The following is a 17,814-nucleotide window of genomic DNA, read 5'->3' as shown; positions in this document are numbered from 1 at the left end:
TTCATGTAGGGCTGGGCGATAAAACGATATCGATAATTATCGCGATAAAACTTGATAGAAATTTAAGGCAGTCAACATAACGTCGGTAGAACTAAGGGACAGAGACGAGCGGGGGGACACACACAGGCAGTTATTTGACTTATATCGCGATATATATCGATATCGACTGATATCGTGTGAATATTGTGATAAGATTTTCTTCCATATCGCCCAGCTATAATTTCATGTATTGTTATGTGTGTGGGTTTTGTGTGAATACTGTTTGCAAACCAAATTGCCTCTCGTGGACAATAGAAACTACCTTAACTGGTTTATAGATTAGTACGGTGTCAAGTTTGTGTTTTTGTGTCTCTAGGAAAGAGCCTGCGGGTGCCAGAGAAGGTCCCATTTCGGATGACCCACAACATTGAGACTGCCTTGGGAGTCACTGGGGTGGAGGGGATCTTCAGGCTGTCCTGTGAACAGGTTACTCTCATATCATACAACAAATATATGCCACCACCTTGCTCTACTGGATGTACTGGATTTGCAATAGAGGACAAGGAATAACTTCAAGGCAATTAATGTGCAGGATAGGGATGGTCTGTTGGACGACTATATCATCTATCAGCGATTGGCTGAGTCCTTTGTCTAGGTTTTTATCTGCCTGACTTTTTTGTGGCAATTCGTCATTTTATTTTGCTAATATAATGGTGGTCCTCCTTGAGAATTCTACGACCCATTTATATACCAGGTGTAACCCGATAAACTTGAAGCTTTTAATTTGCTCTCTCAGGATGGATTATAATACCAAGTCTGAACAGGCCCTTAGACTTGTCCTATAGTTATGTACGATTCCTTTGTACCTAAATGGAACAAAACATTACACATCATGCTCCGCAGGATAATGTATTCCTAAATGCTCATGCAGATTTGTAAAGATGACTAATTCCTTCACATGGGTTCCTCTGCTTGCCGGCTATGTCCCATTTAAAGCCAGAATAATCCCAAATAGGTGATTTTGTGTTCATCTTTGCAACAAGCTCTTCCATTATTGCATTTGCTTATACTGTCATGTGCCATGCCTAGTGCAGGACTTGGTTTTGATCTTGAATAAAAATGTCAGCTGTGTCTGTGATAGTTGCAACAGCTGAATAAGTGCTGAAGTGAGATGTGTCGTTTCAGGTGGTTCAAATGATGCGTCGTGGCAGAGAGACCCTACTGACCCTGCTGGAGGCCTTCGTCTATGATCCTCTTGTGGACTGGACTGCTGGGGGTGAAGTAGGCTTTGCTGGTGCAGTTTATGGAGGAGGAGGCCAACAGGCTGACAGCAAGCAAAGCAAGAGGGAGATGGAGCGAGACATCACACGCTCTCTCTTTTCCTCCAGGGTGGCTGAGATTAAGGTGAGGTCAAAGAATAGAGATTCAACCATGTTTTTTTTTTTGCATTTCAATCAGGAAGTAAAAGTTGAATATTGGCAACTGTTGTGCAACTTTTAATTCATAAGGTTTTATACCATCGTGTTTATTTCTCTCACATTTAGTTTAGTTAAATTAGTCGACAAGTTTCTTAGCAATGCATTTTGGGTTTTCTCTAATAGAATGAATGATCAGATTAATGATCTCAGTCTGACTAGAATCACAGAGAGTGGTTCATGTTTTGTTTTAACAGTATTAGTGTAGAGAGGAAAATAGGAATGCTGTTCGGTCAAAGTTGGGACACGATCATTGGCAAACCAAAGGAAATGAAACATCCAGCTACTTTAGCAACAGGGAACCAGCGTTGTATTAAACTAATTTACACAAATCAGTTGGTGAATACATCCCCAGCTCTGCTAGTCTGCATTCTAAAGTGTTCTGGTGCAAGATACTGGACCCCAGATTCCCCTTAGACAGCTGTACTGGCAGAGTATGAATGGTGTGGGATAGAAAAAAGCACTGCATATAGAAGCGCAGTATGAAAGTGTGCCTGAATGACACTTGTAAAGTTGATCAGACTGGAAAAGCTGATCAAATAAATAAATGGATGCCATTTACAAGTGATTCACAAGCAAAGCAAAGATTATGTGTGTCATTAGTTCACTGTGTGGACTGTGTACAGGTCAACTGGTTTAAGAATCGGGACGAGATGCTGGCAGTGCTGCCACAAGTGGAAGAAGCTGTGGAGGAGTATTTGGTCCTGCAGGAGTTGCTCTGCCAGGGTGAAAAACTACAAACTAAACTGCAGGAGGAGATTGCCTTCCTTGAGGGAGCAGAGAACCATCCGGACCATCTCATCCTCACCCTGGAGAAAAGGTCTGAGAAAGCACAACACTTGTTTACACCAAAGCCACATGTTGATCATGGGGCAATGAGATTTAATTTTAGGCAAATAATTAGCTGTCTACATTAACACATTTATAGTGATCAGTTAGTGTCGCTGCTCGGTAAACCTTCAAAATTGTCAAGACATTGCAATGGCAGCAGCTTTATTCTCCAGATTCTCAGATATGTATTTTAAGTATAGTTACTAAATATGTGGCCGGAGGACATAATTCATCTTTTACTTCTTTGTATTGTAACATTTTTGTTTTCATAGGATCTTTTATTTTTCCTGCTTAAACTGCTTTAGTATTTTGCCAGTCCCATAATAATGCGAGATGTAGTGTGGCTTGATTGAATTGAAAGCAACTGCCGGACCTTGGCAACTTTGTCATGACTCTACTGAGTGCCATTCTTATTTTGTTAAAACTTTCAAATGTGACATATGTAATGGAACACATTGCTCACATTTAATGGTAGTATTAAATATAATTTGTTACTTATACTACTCATAATACTAGTTTAAGAATACCATTTATATTGTAGGAAACATTTTAAAATAGTTTTTGAGCTGTTATTGCAGTTTTTGAGTAAGGCTGTGCGATAGGGCCAATGTTCATATCAGTCAATGTTGGAAATTATTATGATAAATGTCAAAGTATTATTTCTTTAAGGATGAAAATGAAAGAAACCATAGAGTTAGTTTAAACATTTGCTAAACAGCAAAACATAAAAAAAAGTCTGAAGTAGACCGTTCAAAACAATTGTGTTTGACCTCTCAATGTGTATTCGGTTCAAGGATTTTAGATCCAAATGTGTATTGAGCTATTATATGGAAATTTAAGAAAGTTATATCGTAATAATTATTATTTTACTGACCGTTCCTGTTTTTGAGGTTCAGATTTCCTCTCTTTACTGTATATGCAAGTTGAGCCTGAAAACCTGTTAACCCAAATCTCCTTGTCATAGATATTCTGAACACAATCAGCTGCAGTCACGGCAGAGGACTGTGCAGGAGGCCATTCAGAGCAAGCTGGCCGACCTGGACCAGTGGATCTCACAGTACCAAGCAGCATTCAACAACCTAGAGGCCACCCAACTAGCCAGCCTGCTGCAGGACATCAGCAGCCCCATAGATCTCGGTGAGGCCCACTGCAAATAATGCAAGCAGAATGAGTGAATGAACTGGGTTTTTTTTAAAAACCATTTTTAAAAATATATATATTTTAGAAATTTCTTGGGTTTAATGTAAAACTTTGTTACTGCCAATTTTTTCTGCCACTGCGCTGGCAACAGCCAGTGGCTGGAGGTATTATGTTTTCGGGTTGTTCATCTGTCTGTCCCATTCTCGTGAATGTGGTATCTCATGAACGCCACATTTGGTACAAACATTCTCTTGGACTCAGATGCACAGATTTTAGTGGTCAAAGGTCATGGTGACCTCACATTCCTGTGAACGGGATATATCAGGACTGCCTGTTGGTAATTTTATTACATCTGGCATAATTCACCTGCACACAAGGATGACTTGATTAGAATTTGATGGGCAAAAGTCGAGGTTAGCGCTGGGGCGACGCGTCGACCTAATAGACGGCATCGATTACGTAAGCTTCATAAGTAAGGTGGCTGCGCACAGTCAAAGCATGGACTCACCTGAGGAGTAAGCTGAAGCGAAACTTGCGGTAGTCTTATTTTAATCTGCCCGTCTTTTTCTGTCTTAACAGTAGTAAATCCTGGCAGCACACGGTAGTTTACTTCTGTCACTGAACCAGAGAAAGTGGGAACAAAGAGGAAAGTAAAGCTGTTTAGTTAATATTTGTTGAGATTGTTTATATGTGAAATGTAGCTATTTATTAAGAAAAAAGAGGAAACTCAACTACATCTTATTATTTATTTTTTCTCAAATTAAGCACTTTATTTTAAGATGACTTTTTCAAAAGCTCTTTATTTTGTTTTTAAATGCAAACATTATTTTACTTGAAATGAGAAAAGAATATTTATTTTATAATAAGAGTACACTTTAGTTCAGAGTGAAAATTTATAATAAACATTGTTGAAATACTATTGAATTGTACTTTATTTTATTTGACAGTCAGCTTTTGACTTCATACCGACATCGATACAACTACTAGGCTACTTCAAGATTGAATTTACAATGCCTCTTCAATGTCACCATTTTTAACAAATTCCAAAAACATCTCCCAGATATTGTGAAACTGAGAAGCTTTCTTCCTAACTATATATGTTAGTTTCTCAAGAGCCAAACTTGATGTTAAGTTTTCCAACCAGTGGCCTAGAGAGGGGCTACGAACATTCTTCCAACACAGAGCGATTGAGCGCCTGGCCTGTAGTAGACATAGGTCAACCATTTTTCTTTCTCTATTAGAAAGAGAACAATTGTCTGGATAGATGCTTAATATACAGAGCTTAGGACTTAGAGGTACTGGAGAAGAGGTCATTTGAGAGATATATTGTATCACCGAACTCCAAAATCTTTGAATCTCCTCACATTCCCACAAACAGTGATATAAAGTACCTTGATGAATATTGCACTTATAGCATCGGTCAGGTATATTAGGATCAAATTTGTTTAACTTCACAGGGGTGATGTACGTTCTTATTATCCAATTATATTGTATTAATCTCAGTCGTGTGTTAATGGTTTGTGTATGTACCTTTGAACATATTATACCCCATTCTTCCACTAAAATGTCCTCTTGTAAGTCTCGTATCCACTGCTGTCTCTTACTTTCAGAGTTGTCTTTATGGTTTTCCACCATTATATAATATAATTAAGTAGATATATTCCTTTTACTTGAATGGAACAAGCTCTTACAGTTATTTTATTTTGGAGAGATATGGGACCATAAAAGGAAGATTAGCAGTTCAGACTGGTCTATTTCTTGTTGTGAAATAATGCCTTGCAGTGCATACTTTGTCTTTGTCAAATTTGTTTGCATTCAAGAGAAGATTATTAAATAAATATAAATGACAAGTTTTTTAATTTGATCTATTGATAGATTCATTATAAAATTAATCGAGTAATAAAAAATAATCATTAGATTAATCGAAAAAATGTGTTACATTAATCGATAGGTGCAGCCCTAGTCTTGAATGTGATATCTCAAGACCACCTTGAGGGAATTTTTCAACTTTTGATCAGTTGTCACTTAGACTCAAAGATTAAGTGATTAGATTTCAGTGGTCAAAGGTCATATGCAGGGACGTGCACAGACATTTTGTGGAGCGGGGAGAGTGAGAAAAAAGGGCTCTTCTCATAATTATTTATTTAAAAAATGTTTTAAAGCAAAAGTTAAATATAGTATCACATCTCTGACTTGCTTACCAATTTATTTTAATACCCTCACACAATCGTTAAATACTCAACAGTTCACACAGACAATGGTCTCCTTTAGTATCTACTATGTTACTATAACAAGAGGAGGCAAGAAAACTATGCCACAATGTGCATGTTTGTGTCTGAGTGAGTATGTGGGTGTGAGAAAGATATGGAAAGAGGAAAAGAGTGAGTGGCTGATGAATGCGCTGCTCTGAAGAAAGATTTAACTCATTAATAAAAGTATCGATCATTATGTGATGATCAGTGTTGATATTGTGGCGACAAACAAATCAACATTTATCAACCGCTCATAGTGATGAATTTAACTCGGGACAAACGGGATCACTAGAAGTGTCCACAGTAGAGTTTCGTCAGAGGAGGCAGAGCGAGATTTGACGGAGCTCCATCGCTCCATTAAATCTCTGTTTTCTCTCTATTCTCTTATCTCTTCTTCCGAGAATGATTCATTGACAGATCTGAATGTCTTTAATATATTATCCAGGGCAGCAGGGCTCCATCTGATTGGCCAAATATATTGACATGCGCGGCGCATGAAACAACATTTATCTCAGTTTTTGCCGTCTTTTACGATACGTCTATCGCATACATTGATATCGTGATGACGATAGATTTCGATTTAAAGGGGACATAGCATGCCCATTTTACCACAAGTTGATATGGTTCCTTGGGGTCTTAATGAAATGTCTGTAACATACTTTGGTCAAAATACCACAAGGATCATTTAAAACAGCACCCTTTTTACCCTGTCTAAAACAACCCTCCACAGAGTGACCTGTTTTGAGTGCCTGTTCCTTTAAATGCTAATGAGCCAGCTCCCCTCTCCCCCCCATGATTTTAAACGATATATAAATTATCAAATATGCATCCCATACTTTGTATTCCCCTTCTGTTGTCCTGGAGTTTTAATTTTCTCAATCACATAATTAAATGTCCCCCTCTGCCCATCCACTACAAGCACACAAGCAGACAGACAGAGAGAGAAAGAGAGGGGTGGGGGGGGCTATGAAGACCATCATTTACCCCCGAACCCCGACATTCAACGGGTACAACAACAAGCGGAGAAAGCAGAATCGCGGGCTGACCTTATATATACAGTCTATGGGGCTGACCAGCGGAGAAATGCTCGTCCCGTGTGAACAGCCAGGCGGCTGCGCGCTTGTGAACGGCGCTGCGCTGCCTCGCAGCGGCGCTTCCGCGTCCGGTGTAAACCCGGCGTAACGAGTAGGGGGGCTCTGTGTGTTTGTGCCAGTGTTACAGTAGTGCTGAACACTGCGGAAGTCTTCCACACTGCTGGCTGTGTGGCGTTGACACAAATTCCAGCTCACGCATGGGAGAGCGAGCGGTCGCTCCCGAGCAGCTGCTGCAGCCTCCCAGTCCCAACGATCCAGACAAATGCCACATGTGAGTGAATCGCGGGCTGACCAGCGGAGAAATGCTCGTCCCGTGTGAACAGCCAGGCGGCTGCGTGCTTGGGAACGGCGCTGCCTCGCAGCCTCGCTGCCTCCGGTGTAAACCCGGCATAACGAGGGGGGGGGATAAGGTGGGGGGTGGGCCAAGACCATGTAGGGAGACTTCCAGTGCCTTGTTACGACACAAAACCCAGGAAGCTCAATCGAGTCACTCAAGCATGACGTTTCTGACTTAGAGGAACCATAACAAAACGCGCCAGTGTTTTTTCCCCAGAGTTTTTGGGTTGGTAGACATGCCAGATACCCACATTAACGTGTAGAAGCACTAACAAAGTGGAATTTGCATGCTATGTCCCCTTTAAATATAAACTATATTAGTTTTTTCTAATTATCTAATTATCTGTAAACTGGAGGCACTGGTAGCTTAGTCTTTTGAACAACACCACTCACCTCAACACACCGAAGAAAAACAACCGCAACTGGGATGGGAGGTGCTGCCTGTCTGACGTGACTGTGTGCTCAATAGAGGTGTGCACCTTCACTAGTCTCACAATTCAATCCCGATCTCGGTGCATTTCAATGTATCACGTTCACAATTTCCTATATTACTGCACATAACTGCTTTTTCATCAGTTAATACAATATAATCAGTCGGACAAATATAAACTCTGTTTTTATTTAAAAAGTGCTTTAAAAAGTATTATAGACTGTTATTACAATTGTGCTGTAATTTACAAAATAAGGTTTTCAATTTAAAAAATCTGACTGTAAATCAGTGGTCAGTGCTCTCCACACTGATTTGATATTCATTCTGCTTAGACTTGTGTGCTGCACCTACGGCTTAAAAGGACAAATTCTGATTATAGCCTTTACTGTATCACGGTGGCAGCGCTGCTGCACTGAGACGCATTACTTCCCAGGTCAACAAGTGACTCTGCTCCTCTGGTGTTTTCGAATCATTAACACTTAGGACTGATCTTTATAAAAACCTGCTGAATTCATATTTATGTTCCTGGATAAATGGGGTTTTGATTCTTCTGAAACAAAGTTAAAACACAGTATTGCGTCATAATCTGCGGGAGGAACATTGCAGTGTGTGTTTGCTCGTGTCAGTTACTCTTCACACACAAACTGATAATCACATGGTATAATCTAGTCCTATATTATAAAATAGTAAGTAATTGATGATGTCGGATCATGAATCAGGAGCGTTCTGGTCACTTTAACCCTGATGTCCTGGTTGTGCGCGTCACGTTATGTCTCGTGTTGTGTAGCAGGTTTAAACGTGTGTCCCATAACCTCTAGCGAGAATCAGAACAAACTCAAAGTAAACATCAGTCCTGTACGTGTCCTAATAGCTGCTGATCAGTGTTTATTGTTAAAGTGTAAATTGAGCGCAGGTCAGAGGGGGAGTGAGAGGGAAGCAGACTCCGAAAAATATCATTTAAATTTATTTAATGACCTTCTCTTAAATACAAACAAATATGGCAAAAAATAGCCTGAACTGCTAATCTGCCTTTTACAGTCCCATACAAAATCTCTCCAAAATAAAATTAGAAAAATTAGATTTTGTTCTATTCACCTAAACGGAATATCAATATCTACATTAAGCTGTCCAACAACAAAATAAATGAAAACCAAAGTAAAATTCAAGTAACTTTCTGGAGGAATATAAAAACACTGTGAAATTCATGTTTAGCAGTTTATCAAAAAATCCTCTTAGGGTAAAATTAGTGCAATTTGAGTAACACTGAAACTTTGAACTGAGTTACACTGAACTTTTTTAACAGGAATAATTCATCTCTCAATAACTAATGAATGAATGTTCTTTTCTCGTTTCAAATAAAATAAGGCTTGCATTTAATAACTAAATAAAGAGCTTTTGAAAAAGGCAACTTAAAATACGGTGCTTAATTTTAGAAAAAAATTTTAAAAAGATGTAGTTTGACTTTTCCCTCTTCTTCTTTTTTCTTAGTATATAACTGCATTACACATAGAAACAATCTCAACAAATATTAACAACCAACAGCTTTAACACTCTTTTTCTCTTTGTTCCCCACTTTCTCTTGTTCAGTGAGAGAAGTAAACTCTACCGTGTGCTGCCAGGATTTACTACCATAAATGCGAGAAAGGTTGCGCCGGTTAAAATAGAAACACTCTGTCAAAATCGAATAATAGGTCTTTGTCCGTAGAGGAACGGCATCTGGGTCCGGACCGCGGTCCACCTATTGGTGACCTATGCCTCAGATGAAATTTGCTCTTCGGGTGAATCCATGCTCTGACTAGGCGCAGCAACCTTCCTCACGACACGTCAATGCATGTTGCGCATATCAACATATTTATGTAATTGATGATGTAGAAACATTGCCTGCTATTAGGTCAAGAAATGAGGGTTGTTATATTTTAGGTTACTTCAGCTGTTTTACACCTTGTCTCTTTGTTGTCCAATTCTTCTAGGTCCTCCTAGCTATGTGCCAGCTACAGCCTTCCTACAGAATGCAGGCCAGGCCCACCTGATCAGCCAGTGTGAGAGCCTTGAGGCAGAGTTGAGCTCCTTCCTGCAGCAACGCCGTGTGGCCCTTCGTGGCTGTCTGGAGCAGCTGCACAGCTATGCTACAGTGGCTTTGTTGTACCCACGGGCTACTCTTTTGCGCCATCGGGTCCATCAGTGGAAGACCTGGTTAGAGGAGCTACTAAGAGACATGACAGTGGAGCACTGCCAACACATATATAGACAGTAAGGAACTGCAGCAGGCTTTTCATTCACTGTCATTGTGTTTTACTGTCAGAAACAAATAGAGCTACAAATGTGTGCCCATATCTAGCTTTTGCACTGCAGAATAAGCCTACAATAGTAGTGTGCCGTGAGTAACTCCCTGAAATCTCTAATAGATTTGCTGCAGATGATCTTGGTGTTCTAGAGGGGACATAGTTAATTAGAGAGTTAGCTCTATAACTCAGTCCTAGCCCACTCAGAGCCTTGTATTTAAGTTAGAGTACCTTAAAGTCAATCCTGTGTGTTACAGGCCACCAGTGCAAAGCAGCTAGAACTGGACTTATGTGTTCTCCCCTCTTGGTACTAACAGCTGGAGTCTCTGTTATTTTCTTTGGAAGGCCTGTAAAAAGTGCATGAAAGTAATGCATGAATCAGCTCTTCAACATCTGTCTGATTTATTAATGGCCAAACTTTTGCTATGTTTCTAAGGTGGAAAAATTAGGTATTGGTAACCTTGTTAATGTGGGCCTTAAAACGTCTTAAAAGAGTCTAAGATAACACCTAGACTTGTCAGCTCTGTATATATTTATATTTTATCCAAGGTGTTAATAGACCCAGATTATTTGCCAACATATATTTGATTTTGGGCTGACAAAGTTAAATTTAATCTTTCTGTTTTGCCCTCATTCAGTTTTAGGAAATTATTGCTCAGCCATGTATTTATTGCTGGAAGACATTTGGTAAGTGAGTGCAGAGTGTTATCATCATTTGGCTCAGCAGTTGTGTATCATCTACGTAACTATGAAAACAAATTGTGCGCTCTGATGTCACCCAGTGGCAGCATGTAAAGTGAGAATAAAAAACATTCCAAGGCAGCTCCCCTGTGCAACCCCAAAACAGCTATGTTTCTAACGACATGTGATCTCCAATTCTGACATAGAACTTCCTCCCTTTAACGTACAATTAAGACGATTGATAATGATGTTGTGGTCAATTGTATCAAACATTGTCTCATGCTTGTTATGCTATGGTTTCCCCCCCCTCCCTCTACAGATATGAGGTGTTGTTTGCCCCGCAGCCTCCTGCAGCCTCCTGCCAGTTTCTGTCCAATGTGGAGTTGACTTTGCAGCACCAAGTGGCTGACACCAATGAATGTGTGATACACCAAGCAGAGCAACTGAAGGCTGATGGCACAACTGCAGCAGACTGTGAGGAGCAGCTACAGGAAATTGAACACTGTATCACAGTCTTCCTTCGGGAGAATGGAGAGCCAGGCTCCCTCAGCTTGGCTGGAATCATCACCTCTGCCCTCTGCACACTCTGCAGGTTATACACATTTTTTACTATGCTGTTTCACTACTCAGGCTAATGGAAAATAGGGTAGTGGTATGATGCTATTTTGATTTAAGTTTTAGTAATTACTGTATTTATACAACTTGAAATTCCATAAGTAAACCTAACCCAGCTCATGTGTTTTTAGAAATATATTTTTTCTGTTAAATGAGACTGAGAAAATAAAGAGCAATAATAAAAGTTTCAGTTGAACAGAGAGATGTTATCATATTTGATCCTTTTTCTAGGCGGAACCTGGTGATGGAGGGAGCAGCAGCCAGTGCTGGAGAGCAGCTGATAGACCTGACCTCTCGGGATGGGGCATGGTTTTTGGAGGAGCTCTGCAGTATGATTGGAAATGTCAGTGCCCTAATAACACTGCTACAGCGCTGCCCACTCCTGCCCCATGACCTGGAACTGCCTGCACCTTCAGCTACCACGCAGGCCGTGTACCTGGCCAACTCTGTGTACACCTGCTTACAGGTAGGAGCAAACAACAACTCATTGGAATCAACTGGATACAATCAAAAGCAGCCCTACCCTCTGGATAAAAATGAGAAACTTTTAGTAATTTAATGAATTGTTCTTATAGGTGTGCACATATAATAGGAAGTTCCATTGTAAGGAAAAAATGAATTCCTGTCACTGATGTGTCTCTGTTCACTGCAGGAACTGAACACCAACTTCCATCAGATTATCTTTCCAGAGGCTCTGCACTGTATGATCAAAGGGGAGCCCACTCTGGAGTCCATGTTGGCAGAACTGGAGCAACTGGTTGAGCAGAGCTCTGATGGTCTTGGCCTGCAGGGTTTGGTAGACAGTCTTCAGGCCGCCCCAAGCATCGGCCACGATGGGCACAACCACTGCTTTCACATCTCCAGGTAAGTAGCTGCATTGATTGTAGATTTAATTCTTCTTGTCAAGGATTTTATCAGACTAAGCATTGGTTTTACTAATTTCAAGTAAACAATGATAGGATCACTGCAGTTTATTTCAACCTAATGTATTTTACATTAATCTGACTTACATTAAACACTTGTGGAGTTTCAGGGGTAAACAGCGTTGCAGCCAAATCTAATACAATCAAAGTATTGGTGACCACTTCTTCTAACGTAAAAAAAAACACAAAATGCCCGCATACAGCTCCTCTTGTGTCATCCAATTGTCCTTAAGCCCCGTCATTCAAAATGCCCACACACCGCACAAGCTTGCCCCTCTATGCTCTCGCCCAAGGGGCACGTGAAGTCTTCAGCGATACCCAGCAGTAACTGCAGGCTTTTTTAACTGAATGAAAATGTGAACAATTTTCCAGCCAATTTCTCTTTTTTAAGAGTCAGTTTTAGGGAGAGGAAGTAACTATACAGGATGACAATGTTGATAACGCCACAACATTTCTTAATGTTAGAATCTACAGGTCTACAGGTTCTGCTCTCTGCAGCAATAATTATTTTCCTCTCAAAATCTGCTGTGGTGAGCAGCAGACTGTGAATAAAACACCAGTTCTCAATGTGCATTGTCATTGTGTCATTATATTCTAAACATAATCCAGCATTGCATTCAAACAATGTTTTCCTTGAGTCTCCTTTATGGAGATAATAATGTGAGCACAGAGTTACCAGGACCTAAAAAACCACAATAGCCACACTTGTGCATAATATGCTAAATTGAAGGTGAAATTAACCTTTGAAATTCACAACATGTTTTGTGCTCAGAGTGTTGCGTGCTCAGTACTCTGAGCTGATCCAGCCTCGTAGTATGGATGGAGCAGGCCAGGACACACCAAAGATGTCAGCGGGTCAAATGTTGCTGGTGGCCTTTGATGGCATGTTCACCCAGCTAGAGACTGCCTTTGGACAACTCGCAGAGAAGGTAACACCCACGTTTTTCCTCAGATGTATTAAATGTAGTAGCCCGTAAATTACATACAGCGAGATCTTCCCTGAGTGTACCTTCAGCCCTGCCTCCAGTAATGCCAGAACAGTGATCCACAAGACATCAATTAGGTGTTGTACACTGAATACACACAGGTTCTCACATTTTGCCCCTATTGCTGCTCTGATGCACTTTCATTTTTCTTGAACATGACTTGGATGATTTCTCAGTTGATTTTCTATAAATACGACATACTACAGCACGCAGCTCAAAATGGTTATGTTAATGGTTCATTTAAAATCTTCCAGGGCTTCCACTTTTTTCATTTTGCAGCGGTGGTAAACACTGCCAAAACACTTTTTGGCCACATCATCACAGATCTTCATGAAAGTTTCATGCTGATTTGGTCACAAGAGGAACTCATGAAACCAAAAGCCATATCTCCTTTAAAACAGAGAAATGGTTGTCATATTGTTTTTAATTGTTTTCCAGCTCCATATTTATATTAGCAGTATGCTATCCTCAATATAAATAATAACAGCAGTATGAGTGAATATAGCAGTTTAAGATGAATTGCACAAAAAAATTTGAATCCAATTTTTTAACAAAGTTTGCTTATAATTTCAGCAAGAACTCCAGATAGTTTGGTCTTTGGTTTTTGAGTCGTTGCTGAGATATCATCACTGTATGATCAGTGTATGGTCAGACACATGCAAAATACCAATGCACTACCTTTTCATTGGATCCCAGGTCACTGGATAGTATTTTCAAAGAAATGCAACATGTGTGGAATAATTTATAACTATTTATAACTACATGCTAATAAAAATAAAAAAAGGAAAACCACCGATGTAAAGTGAATGAGGGAGGCCATAATATTCATAATAAAAAAACAACAAAGATGTAAAGGAGCTCTCACCCCAATTTTCTTTGCTCCTCATTTTTCTCAGCTGAGTTCTCTTGAGGTTCCGTCAGCTTGGAAGAAGGTGGATGTTCTGAGGGAGGCTCGTGCCACACAGCTCCACTTCTTTGATAGCTTGAATCAGCGGCAGCTGATGGAAGAGATGTTCTTCCTCAAGAGACTACAAACCATCAGGGATTTCTTCAGGCTGTGTTCCTCCTTTGCTCAGACTCTGTCTGGTAAGCGATCTTCATCGCCACATAAAAGCCTTCAGGATGAACACATCAAGCAAGCTCACAAGAGCTGTGCAAGACATCCCGCAAACAATATGTTAATATTGATGATCAGGCAACAGAATATGTATCACTATATTTCTGTTCTTCTAGACTAAATCACAGAAGCTTATAGGGGTGTTTGCCAGGCAGAGAATATGAAGCTGGGCCGCTTTTTTTAGCCTGCTGTCTGACAAGTGTGTGACAAATCTCGTGTGTCTAGGTACGTGTCCCTCAGCTGAGGACCTTGTGCCCACAAATGGACCAGTTGGTTTGGGTAATCAACTTTACCAGCGGCCCGGTTCAACAGGGTCAGGTTTGGCAGTGGTGAGTGAGGAACAGATGACCCGCCCCATCAAGGCCTTCACAGCGGAGTTTGTTCGGCAGATGCTCATGGGTCTGCCCAGTCAAGCCCTCGGTCTGGCCCTGTGTAGCACTGTGTCAGCCCTCGGCCTAGACGTTGTCACTCAGGTGGAGGCAAAAGACTTTGGCACGGAGAGCATGGTATGACGCGTGTGTGTCCTATCTACTTAACTTTGTTTGTGTGTGTGTGTGTGTGTGTGTTGGAGCTTAGTCTCACCCTGCTAAATACAGAAAGCAATGGAGAGGTAGCACGTGCCACCATAAATTAAACTTAACCCATATTTTCCGTAATCAGTAATCTCACTAACTGGTTTAATGAAAAAGCTGCTGATAAAATGCTCTGTGCTCTTACCCATTCGGGACTGGGTTTAAGGCAAATCCTTTGGAAGTCAATCATTTGCCCCAGTGTGCCCCATTTTGTTTTTTACATTTACACAAGTTTCTTCAAAAAATATTTGCACTGTAGAATCCAGTCCCTGGGTGTAATGATTACTGAAAGAATTATAAACCTAACAGTATACATTTTTGCCAGATACAGACACTTTTACTCTTAACTTTCAAGTGTATAAAGAGCTTACTAGATAAGAGTCTGTAGTATGTTCACTTGATCCGGTGTCTGTCCTGGCTCTTAAGGTGTCTCTAGATGAGCTGTGTAAGAAGGCAGTGGAGCAGAACCTATCCTCAGGCCGAGTCTCCCAGCTGCTGCTGAACAGATCCACTGTACTGGCCTCCTCCTACGACACAGCTTGGAAAAAAGTGGACCTGCTGAGGAGATTAGATGCCAACCTGGAGGCCGCCAAGGCCAGCCTGCAGAGGAGCCAGCTGCACATTGCCATGTTCCAGGTACACATATAAGTTTGTGATGCTGCTGATGATCCTCATTCACATTCTATTAAAAATCAAATCACTTCACCAACCCTGAAAGTATTACTTGTATTATGTAGAGTACTGACTGGATTTTTTGCAATACATTTTTCCATCTGTTATTATGGATCGCCAACATTAATGTTCCACAGCATACACCTACAAACTTTAAAGTGTACTGTAGATAGCTAGCACCCAGAAACCTTCCACCTCAGTGCATACAAGTACTACTTGAAGGCCATGGATTTTAATATATTTGTAAGTTGTTATTTTCCATCTCATTGGCTCATCTCATTGTGTTCTCAAACAACACATGATACAATTTTGAGCTACATTTGCAACTTGTGTTAGTATTGATTGTCCAGCATGTCCCTGATATCATGGAGTTTGTTCTTGTTTCTATTTCCAGTGGCAGCATGAAGATGTTCTGAGCCCCAATAATCAGCCAATTAGTGTCAGCATTCCTCCCCGTTCTATCATCCTCAGCAATATGAAGAAGAAGCTGTACAAGCTCAGTCAGGACGAGGGAGCAACCCTCACCATTCAGGTCAGTGTTACACTAACCTGTGTTTAACCCGTTGTGTTTAACCCATCAAGATGCCTCTAAATATCTCCTAAAACCTAAGCATTGTTTGAAAATAATCTAAAACCTTTTGTGTGTTGATTAAAATGTTGATGCTTTTAATTACTTATTAATTATCAGTTTAGTTAACTGTTCAGTTTTTTTTATTTAGATACACATACATACATACATTCATTTGGTGAATGCTTTTGTACAAAATAGGGAAACAAGAAATATAAATGCATAAGAGTTCTTCAGTCATTTATAGCGCTCTGACTGGAGTAACTTGTTCTATTCAAGACCCAGACTGTCCTTCTAATATTTAACTCTCAGTGCTGATAGTCATGCTCTTCAAATATAAATCTTATACAAACATCACATAATATAAACACTTGATCACAAATTTAGAGGCAGAATCCAGATTGTTACTGGACAACTTGCGTTATGACCAAATTTCTGATAAAGCTCTCCCTTTGTTTTTTGATGGTGGCTATGAATTTCTGACCAATCTTTACCATTTAAAATGGAATTGCATATCTCTGTCCCATAAGACCTAATACGGAGTTTGGTATCGTAAGAAACCAAGCCCTTATCTTATGGCAAAACATACGTGTGCCAAATTTCAACTTATGCATACTTACATTTATGACTATTAATCATAACTCTGCTATCATGCTGTTAGGGATTCTATTTTTTGTGAATTATTTGCACAGAACTTCTAGTGATTGTTCCCAGTTTTAAGCATTGTAATCTTCCAGCAAATGCAGCAAATATAATTGCATATAATGATGAATAGACCAAGTTCACATGCACCAATCAATATGACATTTTGAATCCTGATTTAATACTTGCTCCTATCCAAATCTTCTCTTTGCTGCTGGTGTCCTCAGGAGAAGCTGGCATCTCTGGAGGCTAGCATTGAGCAGCGTCTGAAATGGGCTGGTGGAGCCAACCCAGCACTAGCCCCTGTCCTGCAGGACTTTGAGATGACCATCAGGGAGAAACGTGGCATCGTGGCCAGAGAGAACCAGCGCACCAGCCAGGTACCACAGCTTACATGTTCATGACCAAGGGCCCTTTGACTGAAGTAGCTGAACTCAGCCATGGCACTTGATTGATGACCAATGTAAAGAAAAAGCCATGTTTTCTTGCTGTCTGTTTCCAGGTCACCTTCCTGTGCTCTACCATCCTGAACTTTGAAGGCCTTAGGATTCGATCTCCCGAGGCCCTAAACATGGATGCAGCGCTGTTTGAGCTGCTGAAGCGCTGCCAACAAACCTGCTCCTATGCGGCCCAGTTTAGCAATGCAGTGTCTCCTCTAGAGCTCCAACTGCTACACAGACTGGTGGGTTGACCTCCGTCCTCACAGTTTAGAAGCATTTCTTGTCAGCAAGTGCATTACAAGTTAGGTAATACATTTGTGGATTAATAATACATTTGTTTTATTTAGATGACTCATTAGATGTATATAAGTCATTTGTCACATTCATTTATTTTAGCAGTTAAGGCTCTGCTTCCTACAATGTTATAGAAGAAAAACAAAAAACTCTTAAAATCATCTTTTAGTCTGTCATGCTGGGATTCTTATTAGCAAATTGAAAGTATTGGCATTTTACATCAGGCTTCCAGTCAGAGATCCTGTGTTTGTGTCATAAGTATCTAAACATCTATGGTCTAACATGCATTTCCGGTGTTATGTCTTCACAGTATAATAACAGCTCTGAAAATGTCAGTGTGATTTTATTCAGTAACTCATATTATCTGTTTGGCTTGTTTGGAAAACAAGGATATGTTAACCAGTTTTCAGTCCTCTCTCCTGCCTCGTCTGGCATATTGCTGCATTTGACTCCTACAGGTCCCAAATTCCAAAGGGCACCTTTTA

The 17,814-nt window shown here is 40.4% G+C and overlaps 1 protein-coding gene across 3 annotated transcripts in view; it reads left to right on the top strand.

The window, feature by feature from the left end:
- Positions 1–17,814, top strand: part of smg1 (SMG1 nonsense mediated mRNA decay associated PI3K related kinase) — a 79,395-nt gene that overhangs the window by 57,026 nt on the left and 4,555 nt on the right. For 2 of the 3 annotated variants that reach the window (XM_034594498.1, XM_034594497.1), the window contains exons 44-58: positions 356–465; positions 1,165–1,383; positions 2,081–2,274; positions 3,250–3,422; positions 9,508–9,787; positions 10,820–11,092; positions 11,347–11,581; positions 11,768–11,979; positions 12,811–12,967; positions 13,921–14,110; positions 14,367–14,647; positions 15,140–15,349; positions 15,780–15,917; positions 16,823–16,975; positions 17,098–17,277. In XM_034594498.1, the coding sequence (XP_034450389.1) occupies positions 356–465; positions 1,165–1,383; positions 2,081–2,274; positions 3,250–3,422; positions 9,508–9,787; positions 10,820–11,092; positions 11,347–11,581; positions 11,768–11,979; positions 12,811–12,967; positions 13,921–14,110; positions 14,367–14,647; positions 15,140–15,349; positions 15,780–15,917; positions 16,823–16,975; positions 17,098–17,277 (3,005 nt within the window). The remainder of the gene's footprint in view (positions 1–355; positions 466–1,164; positions 1,384–2,080; positions 2,275–3,249; positions 3,423–9,507; positions 9,788–10,819; positions 11,093–11,346; positions 11,582–11,767; positions 11,980–12,810; positions 12,968–13,920; positions 14,111–14,366; positions 14,648–15,139; positions 15,350–15,779; positions 15,918–16,822; positions 16,976–17,097; positions 17,278–17,814) is intronic. The other variant, XM_034594499.1, reaches the window with a different exon arrangement.

Source organism: Hippoglossus hippoglossus, chromosome 8 (genome assembly GCF_009819705.1).
Source record: "Hippoglossus hippoglossus isolate fHipHip1 chromosome 8, fHipHip1.pri, whole genome shotgun sequence".
In the NCBI taxonomy this organism is placed as follows: domain Eukaryota; kingdom Metazoa; phylum Chordata; class Actinopteri; order Pleuronectiformes; family Pleuronectidae; genus Hippoglossus; species Hippoglossus hippoglossus.
This window is presented reverse-complemented; position numbering and strand designations above follow the sequence as displayed.